We start from the raw sequence: 20,075 nt of genomic DNA, 5'->3' as shown, positions 1-20,075 counted from the left end.
CAATAATAGATGCGCCTCAGTTAGAACCTTATTATCTCAAGTGAACCTTATCGTTCTCTGAGTTACTAGACCACCAGGGGAGCGCCCAAAAAGCTCTCCAAAATTAAGGTTGTGAGGATGTTGATTGCCTAAATGTTAACGGCGATGTTACCGAAGTTGTCACCAAAGGTGATCACGATCCAGGTCCAATTTGGTGAAGTGTGTTGAAGTGTGTATTGAGAATTTTATTTCTAGAGAGTAGACAACAAAGGCTACCATAGATGGAGGTAGAGGAAAACTTTTGTGACCTATTTATGTGTCACATCAACACATAACAAAATTTTTAACAAAATTATGATGGAAAGACTATATTGATTTGAGACACTCACTTGCGAGACTATATTGGTCAATTTTCACTTTAAAGGATCATTTTGATGGTGTGGGTCAATTTTAGGCACTATTTTGATGTCGCGGGTCAATTTCAAGGACCATTTGTGATTAAAAAACAAAAGGACTCATGGGCCCATTTATGTGCCACATTTGTAATTAACTGATGTGAAAACGTAACAATGGATTTAGTGTCCTACTAATATTGACCTTTATCATATTTTATCCATAGATTGACTAAGTTCATAAAAAAAGATAAAGAAGACAAAATGAATAAAGGAAAATTATTACAAATAAGTCATTTGTGTTGCAATCCTATTAAATTAGGAATGTGATTGTGTAAATCCTAGTATATATTGGAATATCTCTTATATTCCTATTAGGAGTAGATTACCTATTAACTGTTGTAATCCTACAGGGTAAGGAATTAACATTCCCTACTACTATAAATAAAGGTACAATGGGGTGGAATAGAATACATCTCACAATTACACATCTCTCTCTCTTTCTCTCTATGTGCCGCACCCCCTCTCTCTTTATGGCCTTTATACAGTTCAGTAAATTATGCGTACAACACGTTATCAGCAAGCTCTTGACGCTGCGCTAAAGAGAGTTTATTCTTCAATTAAGGGAGTATTGCATTTTAATCATTCTTTTTGTGATTAATTTAATTATTTTATTGAATTGATCTACATGCTATTGATTCAATTTAATTTTTCTGTGTTGAACATGATACAACGCATTGGAGATGCAATTTCGGCTTTCCGAAATGGATCTTCTACAAATTCAAAGGCTTTTGTTGTTTTCTGCCAATTAGGTAAGCTTAAAATAAAGTAAGATATTTGAAACGACCTTGAAGCATGAAAACATTCCCCATGATGCATGAACCCCTCTATGTTTATATTTTCCTTTCGATATATATATATTGTATATGTTCATATATTTGTCAATATATATATATATATATATATATATATTTGTTTCATGCATTACGCAATTAAATCGTTATGTGGAATTTATGAGTCAAAGTATATTAATAAATTACAAGCATATTAGGGTTTCTACAACCCTAGAAAGTTTGAATAGAAAAAAAAAGGAATGGATATTGGGATTTTGTGGCACCACCGCTGTGGCACGACCATAAGGACCACCATGCTGGCCTGAAGCCCAGTCGTGTGGAGACCCTCCTTAGGATGACATCGTTTCGACGTCTGGACCTTGGCAGCAGCCTTTTGGGTTTTGCTGCGGAGCACATGGATACACGAGGCCTAGTCTTAGCCCAAACGCCAACAACTACTACTACTAGGGTCCTAGTCTTGGCCCGTGACCTGTAACCACCCATGGGCTGCCTTTTGTAGCCAACCCGAGCCTAATTATTTTTAGGGCAATATTTTTGACCCATATGCTATTATTTTAGCATTCTAAATAATTTTAACGCAAATGTTATAATTATTTTTGCTTCTATGATCGACCCTGAATGATCACAATCTATTGAATTAATTAAAATGACATGCAGTCCATCAATCTGATAATAAATCCAAAATTATTAACCTGAAGATCACTTTTGGACATTAACGATTCAATAATTTATTTTTATACTTTGAACCGTTGACTTACTTTCGTAGTCCTGAAGCACTCACACTTGAGTTCCTAAAGCAACCCAAATACACTACACTTAGTTGTATATTGCATTCTATGTTCTTACATAAACCTCTCTTTTATGAACTAAACGTTCATAAACTAAATTGAACTTGTAGTTTCAAATTTAGTGCATTTGAAACCCGAAGTTTTCATAAAACAATACACACATGAAAGCCCTACGTTTTTTCATGAAAACCACGTCCTAGAACTTGAGTGTTCTAACTTTGATGCTTATGGATGATTCATTCCCATAACACCAATCACAGTCTTGTTCCTTTCAATTCAGTGGATTGTCGAACTGTCACAAGTTCGATTTTTCTGATTTGGACGTATCTAATAAAAACCACTTTATATGGGGGTGTAAGATGTGAATTTCCACTTGACTATCAAGAAGCTGAGAAACCATTGAAGCCAACAATGGCATGGAATAGCTGAATAAGCCTTCGCCATGATCTTCATTCGAAGACTTATGCTCAAAGCATTACAAATGGAAATACCTCCCCGAACTAGGATTCCATGGCTCTTTGGCTCGCTTCTATAAACCATTTAATCATGAAAGACATTGCCTGAAACACATCATGATTACGTCCATGAACGAGTACAATTATGAAGTTTATAAATCCGATCGAATATTGACTACATAATACTTTTCTCATCCTTCCTTGTTTCTAACTCGCCCTTAAAACAGCAGTGTAGATAGCGGAAGTTTACCAAATTCTCGGATCTGATTACTACCAAAATGTGAGAGTAAGGTATGTACCCAGTTTGGCTGGAGTTTACCGAATAGCTCGACCTAGTTTTGTCAAAGCCTATCGAATGGTGATGTACTACTTCAGCAGAGATACACTGAATGGCACATTCTCTCATAATCCAATTTCGAGTTTGTTTTTACAACATATGGTAGAATCAGGGCATGCCAAGGTGTGGCATCATGCCTGAAGCATGATCCATGGTACCTAAGACTTAAAACTTCAAGAATAAGGGAAAATATTCCCGAACCTTAACCCTGCATAATCTATTTCCATCTCGATGGAATAGACCATTGGTTATGCACCTGTTCGTGCCCCTACCAATGTTGTTAAGAAGTACCATTCTTGTAGTCAATACGTGAGACTAATTTTGCTCCACCAAACACCATTGGAAGAGCAGAATTTTGACATGGATGACCTTGTTAGCCGAATCCCCTTAGTACACCATTTACTTTGTGAACATTTTTCTATGTTCTTGGATTCGAGTTTGGTGTATGTTTTACTTATGGATAATCTTATTGATATTGTCCTTGAATATGAGTTAATTGAATCATGTTTCTTAATACATGTGACCCAATTCAATTAAACACGTGATTAGATAGGAATGTGGGAAAGTTAGTTGTCTGGATGAATGCGTACTACGCACACTAACTTTGCACCTAAATCACATCTCTAACAACGACTTCAAGTCTATCCAACCTGATTAAAAGCATTGGCACGCTCCTCATTTTATGAATGATACTGAATCACCATTTAAGGGAACTTAAATTCTCCTTAACGTTGAGTTTTTAAGGATATTTGAGATGACAGTGATCATAAATGAAACCATTGAAGAAAATATAGTGAATATCTTTGCACCACCTCAAAAAATGAGCCCGAAGCTTTAATTTAGGGCTAATGAGTTGTCCCCCAACTGGGGCACACGCCATATGTGGCCGGCTTGGAGCTGGGTGATTGAGCAGTTTACTTGCTTTAACATGATCTTTTGGGACACTTAGGTCGAACAATGATGCTACAACGCATCTCCTTACCTGAAGTAAGGATCTTGTGCCTACAAGCACACTTTGTCAAGCATGCTCATTAAGGAAATTGATTTTCTATATCATTCCTTGCAAAGATACGACACGACTATCTTTTCACAGTGGATTCAAGGGAGTATATGTGGACTAATCCAACCAAAAGGCAGACCATATAAATACTTCTAGTTTTGGTTGATGAATCGACAAACTGGTCACATGTTTATCCACACACATTGCTGCTAAACCTTCTGGTCGATTAAGGGTTTGCCACCCTTCTTATCCTTTAAAGTCCGGGAGACTGGATAATGATGGAAAGTTTATATCGACGGTTTTCAATAAAGGATTGCATGTATTTTGGGTTTATAATTGAACATTGAATTCCCATGTTCACCCCAAAGAGCCTTGCCTAGTGATCATAAAGCGCAATTTAAATGATTGCCTGAATTTTGGTAAACGTACCAAGTTTTCAGTTTTTGCCTAGGGCTATGCAATCCTTGTACGCAGTTATGTTGGTTCGCCTTGAGGCCAATTGCCACCCAACCTATATGACGTTACAGTTGGTTCCTGGGTACGAACCTAACGATTTTCGTATTTACGTATTTGGGTGTGCATTCCATGTGCCAAGTTGCGCCGCCGCAACGTACCACTATGGGTTCTCAAAGAAGGATGTGTATTTTTTGTCGATCATGATTTTCCTTCACACTAGCTTTCTTCGAGCCCTTGCACGCAATCTCTTTACCACTCATTTGTGGGTTATCACTTTAATAAGACAGTCTTCCCGCCGTTAGGGGGAGATAAGAACGTCAACGTTCTTGGAGAATAGCCTGAATTTGCGTGGACGTTACCCACTATGTCTCATCTCGATTTCCATACCGCACAAGTGTGATAAGCAAGTACGATGAATTCTAGATTTCAGAATATTGCTCCAGACGCATTCCTCTTATCTAGCTAAAGTGACGAGATCATATACCAGCTGCAAACATGCCCGCAAGGATAGACGTACTTAACGGACATCATTTCAACATCCTTGGAGGGTGTGCCACCCCTTTTGGACGGTCTGGTACACCAGCGGATAGCTAATCAATCTATCTTGGCCTGGAGCATGACAGATCATTCGGTTCGTAGGATTCACTTCCTTAAAAAAGGAAGATACGACACAACAATGAATCTAAACTCGATCGCTGTCTCAAATCATTTCCATCTCATGAGATTAATCCGGATTAATCCCGAGACTTGAAGTTCTTGGTCTAGTATACTAGTTTGGATGAGAAAATGGAATTGAAATGAGATTATCATCGATAATATTTTCATTTATATGGTAGCTACCGACATAAATGAAAAGCGACGATATCAAACCGTGTTTCGTTGATTAAGTGACAATGTAGAACTGATTGGACAACTAAAGTTACAATCCATATCAAATTCCTTACTAAAGTGTGTATTGGACCTGTCGTTCCTACATTACCCAAGGTAACCCTGTTGTGTTACAAGTGAGAAAGGAAGCGTTATGAGATGAATGAAATAGTGTGATATGATGTACATCTTACGGCGTAAGGTTTCTCTCAAACGTCCTGTAATTGATAGCAGCATTATGAAATGTGGTTAGTGTTTTTCCATGAGGATATAGATACGGAGATTTACATGTAAGTTCCTGAAGAATTACATAAACTGGTTCAAATAGTTCCAAGCCATGGAACACCCTCTTAACTTGTTTTAAGGTGTTCACTTATGGATTGAAAAATCCAACGGATGTGGTATACCCGTCTACGTGATTATTTGATTAGTCAGGGATGAGTTATGCCCTTACGTGTTAAACTATGAAGTTTTATTCCGAATTGCTAGAGTTACAGTTTATGTCGTTAAACACGAATCTCACTAAGATTCTGGAAGAGCTTGAGAAAACTGACTCTCACCTGAAGATGGAATTTGAGATGAAGGATCTTAGGAAACTCAATTATGCCTTGACCTAAAATTAAAGCATTGTTTTGACGGTATATTGGTCTATCAGTCGAACTACACCCCGAATGTGTCACTTTTGAGTATACCTTTGATTGTCCATATGTTATATGCAAATGAAACCCTTGAAAAGGTTATAGAATCCGAAATTCCATATCTAAGTTCAACTTTGCGCTTCGTTGTACTTAGCTCATTGTATTTAGACATGACATCTCATGCGTTGTTGATCTTGGTAAAGATGCAACACTACGCCTACACGTAACCACTAAATTGGTATTAAAGACGTGCCCTGAAGGTACTACATAGGCAAATCCCGATGCATCTCGAGCAGATCCAACCCCCCTAATCCTCGGAATGATGCTTGCCTTGTTTATTATGCAGACGCTAGTTACTTATTGAACTCGCACAAGGCAAAATCCCCAAATGGTTAATACTTTACCATTAGGGATATTGCAATATCTTGGAAGGTCCACGATATGACCTTAGTTGGGAAACCTTCGAATTGTTCTAAGACTCACCTCACTTCACTACACCACAAGTGAGACATGGTTAAGAGTTTTTGTTGAGGATTTCTCGAAGTACTTGTTGTTTTCATCCATCGTTGAGTCCCAACGATGATCCATGAAGATTATGTCGCATGTATCAACCATACCAAGCCATGATACATTAACGAAGTCAACACCAAGACATATTGCATCTACATCAGCAAAGCATCAGGAGATTGAAGTCATGCAAGCCGATCCTAGACAACCTTGTCGACCTCTACATGACGTCACTGCCAAAGTCAACCTTCCAGAAGCTTGTCTGAGGAATTAGTATGCCTAACTATCCTATGCAATGTTTGTAGTTCTCATTTGGAAGTTATGTCAAACTCAGGGGGAGTATCTAGAAGTATACTCACTTGATCTTAATGTACTCTTTTTCCCTACGATTAGGAGTATTTTTCCCACTGGATTTTTGCTACCTAACTAGGTTTTAACGAGGCACCCATCCGAGGCTGATCATACCCTTGTGAGCTCTACTACTTGCGTCCAAAAGACGTGTATTTTTTACTTAATGCAACTTCTCACTTTTCTCCTTAGTCTATGGGTTTTTTTCCCACCCTGGGTTTTACCATAGCGAGGTTTTGTGAGTTGTACTTTTTATGCATTCTTCCATTGATTTGAGACTCGCATTCACTCATTGTGCCGACGACTTCATCAACTATATTTACTTCATCACTGAATACTTGATGTGCCATATACTTGAGTATTTACACACTCAAGTGAGAGTGTTGCAATCCTATTAGATTAGGAATGTGATTGTGTAAATCCTAGTATATCTTGAAATATCTCTTATATTCCTATTAGGAGTAGATTACCTATTAAATGTTGTAATCCTAAAGGGTAAGGAATTAACCTTCCCTACTATTATAAATAAAGGCACAATGGGGGTGGAATAGAACACACCCCACAATTACATATCTCTCTCTTTCTCTCTATGTGCCGCACCCCCTCTCTCTCTATGACCTTTATATAGTTCAGTAAATTATGCCTACAACAATTTGAATGATGAACATTTATATGCATTCACTTATATAAATTTTTTAACTAAAATATGACCGAATGACCACATTAATTTGCGATACTTATTTTTAGGGATTATATTGATTGATTTTCAATTTTAAGGACCATCTTGATGGTAAAAGTCAATTTCAAAGACTATTTATGATAAAAATCCTATTTTTTTATTATATAAGTTTAGTCATAAAAGGCGACCAAAAGAAAAGACATATCCAACATGAACCCAAACCAGATGAGGTAGAGAAAACAGAACATTGCCAAAAGGTAACAACAGTTTATTCCAAGATTCTGGTTGCCAGACCAGATGTTTACAAATCCATGAGACTGAGAAAACGCGGAAAAGGTATAGGGACTTCAATTAGTCCATTGAATCATCAATCGTGGATCACGACACACGCCGAATTATATATCGGCAGACTTGTATTCCTTCAACATGATTAAGACTGTCCCTTATACTAGTCTCAACCTTCAACATGATTAAGACTGTCCCTTATACTAGTCTCAACTATTTGCAGGCCGCCTCCAAGTATTCGGATTCACACTCGGTCAGTCTTGTGATGTGTGTGGTTATATAAACCGTGGTCATAAATCATGGACCATTTCCATATTCAGATAAGCACTAATCGGATTAGTTGTGTTTGTTATGGCCACCAAGTACGTAACTATATCTTTAGGTATACTTAATTAGCTATAATATTTTTTGTACAACAAACGATATTTTTACACTAAAGGGAAGGGTGTAGGCATAGTCTCACAATGAGTTAGCAATAATGTAGTTCAAATTCGTCTTTAGTGAGAATTGAACCTAAGGTCTCTCACTTAAAAGTGAAGATGAATATCACCATACCGTAGTACTAAGTAACGATTAGCTATCATATTAATACATAAAAAAAGATAATAAAAATTAATAACGAAATAGTTATCAAACAATGTTTAAATTTATATATTGTATTTGAATTCTTATGGGGTGAGATTTTCAAGTCAAACATGTGAACAATACAAATTGGATGACATGGAGCACACATGGCCGTTGATCTTCACACATGAAACCCGGATTTGATATATATCATGAAGAAAGTTAAAAGTTCACCATAAAACTAATTGGCAATATGGAGAATAGTCTAACATTTTGTAAATCCTTACAAAATTTTTTATTTTACTGATGTAAAACATTTTTACCTTCACATCCTCACAACTCCTATGTGTCTATTTTGCTTCATTACGTTACACCTTGTGCTCGCACAGAATAATCTGGTACCACGTTGAAAAGTCCATATGTCTGCCAGATACCCTTAGCCGTCGGGCATCAATAAATTTCTGCTACATGCGTATTACGTTAAGTAGGCTAACGAATTAGGAAGTATTTAGAACTGTAGTAGCGTGCTTGACCACCATGATTAATGTGCCTCTGTCAGGCCCTCGGGTACTATAATACTGCATGGATATAGTATAATGACTAACTTATTCTCAGTTGAATAAACACGCACGCACGCACACAACAAAACTGACATTTTCCAGCGATAGAGTATAATGACAAACTTATTCTCAGTTGAATAAACACCACACACACACAAACACACACGCAAAACTGACGACATATGCATGACTTATGCCAGCGATAGAGTATAATGACTAACTTATTCTCAGCTGAATAAACACCCCCACACACACACACAACTGACATATGCCAGCGAGAGAAGACAATGACATGATCGGTCGAATCTCTAAATTAATGCGGGACAACGCTTCTTACATGTAACAGCAATGAACTTAAAAACTTGGAAGGAAAGAAGGAAAAAAAAAAGAGAGAACCAGAATTTAGAACTAAATTGTTTTTTTTTTAACAATTAATATTATTTACATTAAGAGAAGGGAATGTTGGGATTAACCTTACAATAAGCTAGCAATAATGTGATTCAAATTCGTCTTTGGCAAAAATTGAACCTAAAACCTCTTATTTACAAGTGAAATGAATACCATCAAACTGTAATACTAAGTGACACCAAACTTGTTTTAATTGAATTTTTTTTCCGTGTTTTAAACTAACTCATGTTACAATATGTCTAATAATTTAGTAATACTTTATCTTAGATTCATAAAATTTAACCCCGTCGCTAGCTCGTGGATTAATTAGTTATACTGATTCAGATGGTGTGATAGAAAGTCTAGGATACTTACCTTGTAAAGATGGATTAAAAAGAGTTTTTATCATTTATAACCAAAATTTAGTCTCTAATTGAAAAAATGACAATGTTTATAATATCTTTCAAATATATTAAAAAACCAGTATGAATAGACCTATATACCCTTATAATAAAACTAATTTACCATCTTAAGCTATAAAACCTATTTGATCTTTTGTGTTTGTTCAAAGATGGAGACTGGAGTTCAACAAAATGAAAATAGATAGAGACTGTAGAGGCTCTGCCTCTACAAGTTCTCACCGGTAAATACTTGAGCTAATTGGGTAGCAATTAAAAAATGATTAACGTCTATGGGTTTTTTAGTTTCATATTGTTACTAGCTAGTTCGTATATCAATTTCTTGCAATTAGGTTTTAATTTTGAAGACATATTACGTCTTTTTTAGATTTTTTTGGGTTGAAATTCACCTTTTCAATCAGATTGCTATAGTTCAGCTCAGTTTCTTTATTTTATGTTCTAATTTCTTTGATTTTATTGCTATTTCATTATTGAATTTCAATTTTTTTTTTTGCCAAAGTATTGAATTTCAATTTTTGGTGCAGGAAATCAAAGCATTTGTTTGGCCTTATTTGGATCTACAGTACCAATAAATATTATTATTTTTGAAAAATCTTTAACCCAGAAGGATGGAAGTTCCCATCAAGCTACCACTCAAATTGGGAAGAAACCAAATTAGGTTTTGGTGTGTATGTTTAAAGTTGTTGAATTAGGGTCTTGGCTTGAAGACTTGTTTATTACACAGATCGGGGAAGAAGACGAAGAAGGGATAGCGGAAGCTGGTGAGAATCCCATATAACATGGGTTTTAATATTGGGGTATTAGGTCAATTCAATCAGATTATTTGCTATATTTGAAATATTTTGTAAAAACTAACATTTGTGAATTTAGAGGCTACATTTGATTATAATTGATAAATACTCGATTAAAAATCAATAATACAATAGTCATGACGAGAAGAAAATCTAAATCTAACAGAGTTATGAGGATAATGTTAGGGATACCAAATTTGTAAACCAAATGGTGTGTCACCAATAAGAAACAAGCACTTTAATCAACACTTAGTTAATAAATCAATCATCTACAACCACATCATTTAGTTTGCAAATTTAGTTTAAAAATTTTAGTTTCCTTAGCATTAACCCGAGTTATAATCGACATTTAGTTAATAAATCAATCATCTACAACCATATCATTTAGTTTGCAAATTTAGTTTAAAAAATTTAGTCTCCTTAATATTAATCCGAGTTATAATGTTCCCGTTGAGTGGTGCTATTGTGAACAGAAGCCAATAGGGGAATGGCCAACGTGAACCATGCACCAATGGATTAACTTCAGCTGACACTAATGTCTGTGGCAATTGTGTCGAAACTTCGTCCGAGAACAAATGTGTACGGAAATTAGTATGCGTATGCTTGTAGCTCTCTATAAATAACATAGAAATTATATGCTTGATCTGCAAGACATAACAAAAGAAAAAAAAACAAGTGTAGGTACCTAAGTACCTGTGAGTGTGTGAGTACCTAAGTACCTGCAAGTGTGTGAGTATCTAAAAACACAATATTGCATGGATTCTCAAGAAATTTTGCTTAAGAATCTTGTTATGAAGGTCAAACAAGAATTGTTTTCACCCGATGTTGATCTTGTTTCTCTTGTTCCTCCTTCTCCTTATGACATTGCGTGGCTGTCGATGATTCCGAATCCTCATCGAGGATCGGATGAACCCTTGTTCAAGGGATGCTTGGATTGGGTTCTCCAACACCAAACCACAAGAGGCTTTTGGGGAGATAATGACCATTTTCCAACCCTGGAGTCCCTCACTTCAACTCTTGCTTGCATTGTTGCACTTGCCACATGGGATGTTGGCCATGATGCCGCTCAGAAAGGTACGTAAAAGGAAAATAGTTGATCAAATTTCGCAAACCCTGGAAAATTTTAATATCGAAAGGATAATGTTAGAGAAACCAAATTTTTAAACCAAAACTAATTTGCAGAACAAATGATGTGCCACAAATAGAAAATAACCATGTTAATTGACACTTAATTAATAATTCAATCATTAGCAATCACATAATTTGGTTTAAAAATTTGATTTCCGTAGAATTACCCATATCCAAAATACCCATTTATGCAGTTGGAATAATTGGTTATTGCAAATTTTTCTTATGTTTATTGTTTAGGGCTGGCATTCATCCATGCAAGTACAGAGAAGCTACTGGAAGAGCAAAACAATTCTTTTCCTGAGTGGTTTGTGATTGTTTTCCCAGCAATGGTGGAGCTTGCAGAGAACAAAGGACTGCATGTTCCTTTTTCTCCTGGTTCAACAGCGCTGGTAGAACAAGTCTTCCAAAAGAGATCAAAAATATTCCAAATGCATAGGTATATATTGTTTTTAGTTTTTATATTTTATATAGAAATAAAGAGAAAATACAAGAAATGAAGAAAGTTGAAGTTCCACCATAAAACCAATTGGCAATATATGAAGTAACTCAACCTCTTATAAGCCCTTGCATGATTTCTCATTTCACCAATATGAGACTCTTTTACCTTCACATTCTCAAAGAAAGAAGTTAGTGATGAATAAGGATAGAGGATTGATGAATGGGTAAAATATGGAAGAAATACACATTAAATAATACACAACATGAAAACTAAAAACTAAAACAATTTTATCATGGATTTTCTTTTTTAGTTTTGGTTTTCCTTTTCTATTGCATTACATGCGCATTTCTCCTCCTCCCTCCTCCCACTCTATTGCACTTTCTTTCCATCTCTAGTAAGAAAAAACTAAAAGATTGAAGATGAAATATTTATCAAACCAAATCCTAAAATATTTAATCTAGTTTTTGTTGGGGCAGGCTGGTGCCAAGTAGTGATCAGCAACAGTATTGTTCACTAGAACTCATGCAATACCTGGAAGCTTTGCCTGAAGCATATGATATTAACCTCAATGAGACTCTACTGCTATGCCAAAGCGAGGAAGATGGGCTGTTAATCCAATCCCCATCAGCTATTGCATATGCTTTTATGAAGACAGGGCGTAAAGATTTTTTGTCCAAATTGAATTCTATTGTCCGAAGATGTGGGTTCTCAGGTACGTTTTTTTTTTTTTTTTGGGGAGTTTTAATGAAAAACTCATTGTACTATTCATTTTAATGAAAAATCATACTTTTACACTAAAAAGTCAAACCTGATACTATTCACTTTACCCTTTATTTTATCCTTATCGTTAAAACTCAAAATTTTCAAATACTTTTCATTAGTTTTCCTTTTTTTTTTGTTTGGTCAAGAGTTCTCAGGTACGTTTGACATGCATGCGCAATTCAACTTCATCTATTGCCAAAATTGAATTCTCGTGGCCAAAACCCAATAAAATTTGTTTTTGTTTTGTTGTTTCCTTCCTATGATGTGATTGTTGGTCTATGACAGGTAATCTGCTGCCTCCTGTACAAATATCATACATGATAATTATATATACCATCCTATCCTTATACACTTTATGTGTATGAATATCTTTTTTGTTTGTTTCTAAAATGAAAATGAGAGAAGGGGACGTGAGAGTGGGAGGAGAGGTTTGTATTTTTTGTTTTTATTTTTTAATATTGGATATGTTAAAATCATATATAAGTGTGGTTCCAATAGAAAACAACAAAATTTAGTTTTGTGAACTTACATTATTGTTCCTTTTTTTTTTTTTTTTTTTGATAGAAGATCAAATAGTCATCATCATCTTTTGATTGACAAAAGAAATTCCATTAATAAGTAATTTAGATAGACCTTTTGAAACACTTAAAATTTCTCTTCTCCAATAAAGATTAAAAAAAAAACAATTTAACATTAAAAAGGGTAAAATAGTAATTTAACTTCTATGGTGATAAGACCTACGTTTCTGGTGGTTATTATTATTAGTTTGCTTCGTGGTGGTGCGGTGCCTCTTCTCCGCTTTTCTGTATTCTGTCCTCTTTTCCGTACTGGCGACATGGACGGTCAAGGACAAAAGAAATTTCTGGAAGGAGATATGATTCTGGATTTTTGAGGGAGGAGAGAAACATCGACGCCGTGGCCGCGTCGACAATTGTGAAAAAGGATGGGCAACTGTTAAAATGCAAATACCTATATAGCCACACGATCTATTTCAACGGTCAATATAAATTGGTTTGTAGGATCCGAACACAAAGTCCGGAGAAAATCAGAGTCTGCACTGAGGTGGTGGGTGAAGGAAGGGGAAGATTGAGGTGGAGGCAAGAGAGAGGTTTTGTTAATGTTTTTCTTGATTCAATCAATTTTTATTAATTTTATTAATATATTTATTTTAAAAGACTTTTTTGTTTTTAAGTAATTAATAATAAGAGCAACTCCAGCGGATGCTGGTTGCTCGGGCGACAGGGGAGGAGAAAGGGCCTGAGGGCCGGTGGGAGCAGCTCCAGCGGGGAAGGGCCCGAGTGAGGGTGGGAGCCCGAGCGAAGGGGGGGTGGGGAGTCGACAGGCCTGTGGCCCGAGGGCTTTGCAATATTTTATGTTTTTTGTGTTAGAGAGAGGAGAGAGAGAGAGAGAGGGGGTTTTTTATTATTTAAACAAATAAAAAAAACTATTATTTTAATTGCTTATTGCCAGGGGGAGGGTTCCAAGGGTGGAGATGTAAATGACAATTACTGTTCATTAATGGTAGTTACTATTCATTTAAGGCAGTTACTGTTTAATAGGGTGGATTGAATAGTGGATTGCCAGGGGGAAGGGCTTCATGGGTGGAATTGCTCTAATGAGGGCAAATTTGTCTTTAAAAAATATTTTAGGTGATGTCAGCCTTAAAGAAGTTATGTGAAAGCTCCGGATAGTGTTAGTAGAATGTTTCAGACGTGAGAAATTTTTATGAAAATACGATAATTAAACTTAAAAGGGTGTTTTTGGTATACAATTGACCAAAAACATTATTACTGAATTACAAAAGAACTGCGCAAGTGGTTTATAGTTTAGTTGATTAAGAACATTGTTATTGCGTTCGAAGTATCTTGTTTGATTCCCGGGGGGTGTATTTTATATGTAATGTAAATTATCCTTTGTAAAACAAAATGACAAATTAACCACATCAACTCAGAGTAAGACAATTCTGGTATATGTGTACAGTTCCTGCGATCTACCCCATGGATGAAGACATTCTAAGGGTTTGTCTTGTTAATCGGATTGAGAGGCTGGGACTGGCAGAGCATTTCATGGTGGAGATAACAAGTATGCTGGGACAACTTTACAGGTGATGACCTAATATTCATCATTAAGCAATATATGCACACTATTTCTGGTTGGTATAATTTTTATTTAAAAAAAAAAAAAAAAAAACAGAAGTTACATCAGCTGCAAAGAGCCAAAGAACAAGGAAAAGCATGCCATGCCACTGCAACTATATAAAGATTCAATCGCGTTTCGACTGCTCAGACTACACGGTTATACAGTATCTCCTTGTAAGGATCAATTAATACTTAAATTCTGATATGTACATGCTTTCAAATGTATCTTTTTGTGATGACTTTGATATCTGGTTGTTGATAGGCTCGTTACGATGTTGTAGTCAGTTTATTTATTGATTTACATACCAAAATTTGTTAATAATTGTAGGGAAGTTCTGCTGGTTCCTTCGTGATGAAGATATAATGGTGTACATAGAAGAGCACCATGAAATTTTTCTGAGTGCCATATATAATGTATACAGGGCAACTGATGTGACCTTTACAGGAGAAAGTCAGCTTGAGGATGTTAAAAAATTCTGTAAAAGAATACTAGAAAAGGATACATTAAAAGATTCTAAGAATTTGCACGACCAGGTATACGTTCAACCATTATAATTAGTTATTTAATCGTACCCTAATTAATTTTGTTTCATATCTCCCTTGAGTAGATTAAGCATGAAATTAGTATTCCATGGCTTGCTCGGTTGGATCATCTGGAGCACAGGAAGTTCATTGAGATGAAAGAGCCTGTTGGTCCATGGATAGGAAAAGGCTTATCCTGCAGGTAATTAAATTAGTACTAATTAATTGAACAGATCAAGGCAGTCAAATCTCTGATTAAGCAGTTTAATTTATTAATACCTCGCAGATTATCATGTCAAACCAATGCCATGCTACTACAACTTGCCATGGAGAATTACACACTACGGCAGTCCATGTTCAGAAATGAATTAAGGGAATTAGAAAGGTTCGTATTCACTCTCTACACTTTCACTTACTTCCATTTTTTAAAAATTTTAACCGGAATTAATTAACCATGAAAACCTTTTTCTTTTTCTTTTTCTTTTTCTGTTTTGGGTGAAAAATTAATCATGCAGGTGGTCAAAGGACATCGGTCTTGTTGACATGGGGTTTGCTCGACAGAAAACCGCGTACTGTTATTTTGCCGTTGCTTCAACAGCATCACATTCTTCCCTGTCATATGTACGGCTCGCAGTTGTGAAAGCTGCAGTCCTTGTTACAGTTGCTGATGATTTTTTTGACAAGGAAGGTTCGATGAATGAATTGGAAGCTCTTGCCAATGCCGTCGCTAGGTACAATATATTAACACATGATTTTTGTGTGCGCCAGTTATATAAAATTTGTCACGCAATATATGAATTGTTATGTGTTGGATCTCACAGACATGTTCTAAGATAAAAGTTATATATAATCCGCGCATAGAAATTTAAAGTAAAGCATGTTATTATTTTTAGCTAGTTAAATGTGTACATCATACAGATGGCAGGAAAAAGAACTGGATGGACATGGAAAAGCTATATTCAAGGCTCTAAAAGACTTTGTTGATGACATTTCTTGGCAATTCTTCAAACAAAATGGATATGATATAAAGAGTTATCTTCAGGATCTAGTAAGATTTTTGGTAAAATAATTTAGTTGACATAATTGTAAAAAAATAATAAAATGTGTTACTTATTCTTCTTGTGTACTCTTTGCCGAGTGAATTTAGTGGCATCAAACATTTGTAAGCTGGTTAAAGGAAGCAGAATGGAGTAGAAATGGGCATCCCTTGTCAATTGTTGAGTACCTCCAAGTAGCCAAAAGCTCTATTGCTTCACATACTATTCTTCTTACAGCTGCTCTTCTGCTTAATACACCTCCAAAATCAGAGACCCTCAAGTCCCCTCAAAGTCATCCACTTACAAATTCACTTATGCTTTTGACACGGCTATTGAACGAAATTCAAAGCTATCAGGTATATGAGGAGAAATTGTTAATGTAACCGTCATATTGTCATATGATATTATTAATGCATCTTTTATGGTGAACACCAAAATTATTATATTAGGGACCTAGGTTATATCACTAATAAAACATGTTTTGACAAAAAAAAAAATAAATGCACATAAATAGACTAAAGATAACTTCGCATGGTGGTGGGATAATCTCTCGGACGAGAAATTCATAATGACCACATTCTTGATTAGCATCATGTTGATTTAATATAATCTTAATCAATGGGGAAAATTGAAATTAATGATTTCATTGCAGAAGGAGCAAGAGGAGGGGAAGCCAAACCTTGTTCTGCTACACATGAAGGGAAATCCCAAATTGGGGGCTGAAGAGTCAATTGGGATTATACAGAAGATATTGGATGAAAAGAAGAAGGAGTTTCTAGAACAGGCTCTGGGGAATAAGGGCATCAACGGTGATGATATGCCAGAGGCATGCAAAGAACTCCACCTCTCCTGCCTCAAAGCCTTTCAGATGTTTTTCAATTCAACAAATGTATATGACTCCCCAACAGAATTGCTTGCTGACATCAACAAAGCAATTTATGATCCCTTGAAAATGGATGCACAAGGAATATTAAAGAAGGATAAAACTAAAAGCTTGGCTAGCTATGGAAAATCCCGGACTACTTGTGTACTGAAAGTCCAAGGGAACTCAAAGAAAGAATTTGTGGCCAAACCTTACTTTGGATATGAGGTATTGGCACTTCAGCTGAGAAAACCAACTATTTTTTCGACATTCCAGAATTCCAAGGTTTGCATCTATTCCGGCTACTGGGGTTAACACTCCTCTTTCAGCTTCATGCACTCGTCGCATTAGTGCAGAAATAAATTATAAATTATTCTGTTTGTAAAGTGAGAAATAAAAAGATGACTGCGAAAGTGGCTAGTTAGTCACCTTAATGTAATTGTTGAGAATAAATATCATATTGATAGGAGAAGAGATTTGCATGTGCTTATAAATAAGTTGGATTGCTTCCCAATCTTCAGCCAATTAATTTTAATATGGAACTTATTATATCCGGCAATGTACACGTTTGTGTTTGTGTTTGTGTTAATGTATAATAATTTTTATGAGTGGAATTGTACCTCTTATATATAAAAATAATTTCTTTATGAGTGGAATTGTCCCTCTTGCAGCCCAAATTAGAAGATAGTACGAAACCCAACTAAAAAATAAATAAATGAACAGAGGAGTTTTGTCTGTTGAGAAATTTGAGAAGGCAAGGTAAAAGAAAGGAAATGTCGGAATTGCATTGCTTTGTCCACCTTTAAAAGCGCAAGAAATTCTTTTAATATGGACTCCACGCTGACTTTTCTCACTCACTTCGGTGCCTAAAAATTAAATAATAAAATTAAAATGCACAAGAAAAATTGATGAGTCCATATTATACCATATATTTTATCCTTATCTTAGTATTAATATATTAGGTATTTTGGTAGAATTTTGATACTTTGTTATATATTTTCAATATAGGATATTCGACTTCCTTTGGAGCAAAAAGTGATCAAACGGATGAATTTTGGAGTGATTCCAATTGGAGGATGTTCGTGAGTTTTTCAAGATGATTGTATCAAAGTTTCAGATTTTTCTACCAAACCGTTTGACCGTGGCGATGAAATAAAGGCCAAGCGCGCAACTTTCCCAGATTGACGTTTCTTGATGTTTTGGGTATTTGGAGGTCAAGATGGTATATTTTGAGGAAGATTCCTTCTGAGGATTTGTAGGGGACGTCTCCAGCTTTCAAAAGAAACCTTTTGGGACCAAATCAGAGTTGATTTGGTTGGTCAAAAGTTTGAGTTTTTGAGAAGTTCGAATTTTAGTTTAAATGGGAAACCTTTTATTTTCTGTTTTATTATTTTATTATGTTTCCTAGTTTTATTCTAAGACTTTTTAGGGTTTTATTTTGTAGTAGTATAAATAAGACTTTTTAGCTGTTAGGGTTAGAAGGGAAGGAGAGGAGGAAACGCAAAAACGACCATGTCTATACCTAGAAACTCCCTATCAAGCAATAAGACCAAGATTCCTTTTAGCCAAGTCAATACTGCTAAAGCTTAAGCCAAGGATACTAGGGTGGAGACCAAAGCACATGACGAATAATGTGAGCCTTACGAGGGATGAGTTGAAAAACTGATACAAATATCCAAACCTTAAAAGTATCTAAGAATAAACTTATCAACACGAGTGATCTCAATTTTTTTGTCAAAAGATTTAATTGACATTCAAAGGCGATATAAAGAAACTGGTCGATCTTTAAAATTAAATTTATTGCGTGCTTTCTAAATAGTAGTAATGATAAAAATCCCACAAAAATGAAGATGAAAATGGTAAATAAAAAACTAGTTTTGAGACAAATAATAGTCCACATGTCGAATATTTTCTTAAATATTGGGTTAAACTTCTATGACAACACAGTTGTGTCTCTTATATATACAAAGAGACTGAAGAAAAAATGTGATTCTATTTACCAATATAATAGGACATATTTATATTTGTAACCTATGAACAATCTTTATAAGTAGTTTTCTCGAAAACAAAATATAAAAGGACAAATTTCATTGCGTACTGGTTTACCCAAGGACACCATCTGTTGCACAAAGTATTTCGTAACGAAGCCTTTTCTTTGCCTCAACTTAGCGCGATGTTGTTGTGTCGTAACCTTAAAGTTGACGCGAAGATTGACTTTCGTCCCTTAAAGTTTGATGCGACGAATGCCTTTGCCTCAAGACATCTGTTGTCTTCGCCGCACAATTGTTTGCTTCTCAACCTTTACCCAAAAATTTGTGCGACAAACGCTTTGCGCGACAAATTGATATTCCTTGGGAAAATACTTTTTCTGTAGTAATGTATTCCTTCATGATTCCAAAGCACCATTACCAATGGCTGCAACAAACGCAACAAACTCATATTCAATACTCTCATGTTGAACTTACCACATATAGTGAGACTCTGAGACCACCGACTCACATATAGCATATTGCGAGATGATAAAAACTGTACCAAAGCGAGACTGCAAAACACAGACAACTCATATTGAGTTTTCTAATTGCTACAAACACAAACTTACTGAGAACGCCAGTCTACCCCACCTCTACAATGCCGACTAGCCAACACCTCTGACAACTTCACCACTCCCTAAAGAAATCCACAACCACCTCGCATTAATCAAAGCAAGGCATGTTAGAATATGAGTATATGAGAATGTATGTTATAGTCGATTATTTGGATTAAAATTGGTGCATAGAAGTCTAATAGAAAAAGGCTTTGAATTGTTCAAGACCTTATAGGATTGAAATGCACGCTTGATTTTGGATTAAGACCTATTATTAGTGCAAGCATTAAATTT

At 35.6% G+C, this 20,075-nt stretch overlaps 1 protein-coding gene across 1 annotated transcript; it reads left to right on the top strand.

The window, feature by feature from the left end:
• The first annotated feature begins 10,978 nt into the window (after nucleotides 1-10,978).
• LOC126610088 (S-linalool synthase-like) lies at nucleotides 10,979-17,694 on the top strand. Its single transcript, XM_050278058.1, has 12 exons — nucleotides 10,979-11,380; nucleotides 11,675-11,873; nucleotides 12,353-12,588; nucleotides 14,619-14,742; nucleotides 14,832-14,950; nucleotides 15,105-15,310; nucleotides 15,385-15,500; nucleotides 15,585-15,683; nucleotides 15,814-16,029; nucleotides 16,217-16,346; nucleotides 16,446-16,691; nucleotides 16,988-17,694. The coding sequence occupies exons 1-12, from the start codon at nucleotides 11,062-11,064 to the stop codon at nucleotides 17,510-17,512; spliced, it is 2,535 nt and encodes an 844-aa protein (XP_050134015.1). The 5' UTR covers nucleotides 10,979-11,061; the 3' UTR covers nucleotides 17,513-17,694.
• The last annotated feature ends 2,381 nt before the right edge of the window (nucleotides 17,695-20,075 follow it).

Source organism: Malus sylvestris, chromosome 17 (assembly GCF_916048215.2).
Source record: "Malus sylvestris chromosome 17, drMalSylv7.2, whole genome shotgun sequence".
In the NCBI taxonomy this organism is placed as follows: domain Eukaryota; kingdom Viridiplantae; phylum Streptophyta; class Magnoliopsida; order Rosales; family Rosaceae; genus Malus; species Malus sylvestris.
This window is presented reverse-complemented; position numbering and strand designations above follow the sequence as displayed.

What these genes read in the sequence shown, in the direction of transcription:
- LOC126610088 (XM_050278058.1), top strand. Translation starts at nt 11,062, where the DNA reads ATGGATTCTCAAGAAATTTTGCTTAAGAATCTTGTTATGAAGGTCAAA. An exon ending in CCATGATGCCGCTCAGAAAG is followed by an intron (nt 11,381 to 11,674) that starts GTACGTAAAAGG and finishes TTTATTGTTTAG; the next exon opens with GGCTGGCATTCATCCATGCA. An exon ending in CCGAAGATGTGGGTTCTCAG is followed by an intron (nt 12,589 to 14,618) that starts GTACGTTTTTTT and finishes ATATGTGTACAG; the next exon opens with TTCCTGCGATCTACCCCATG.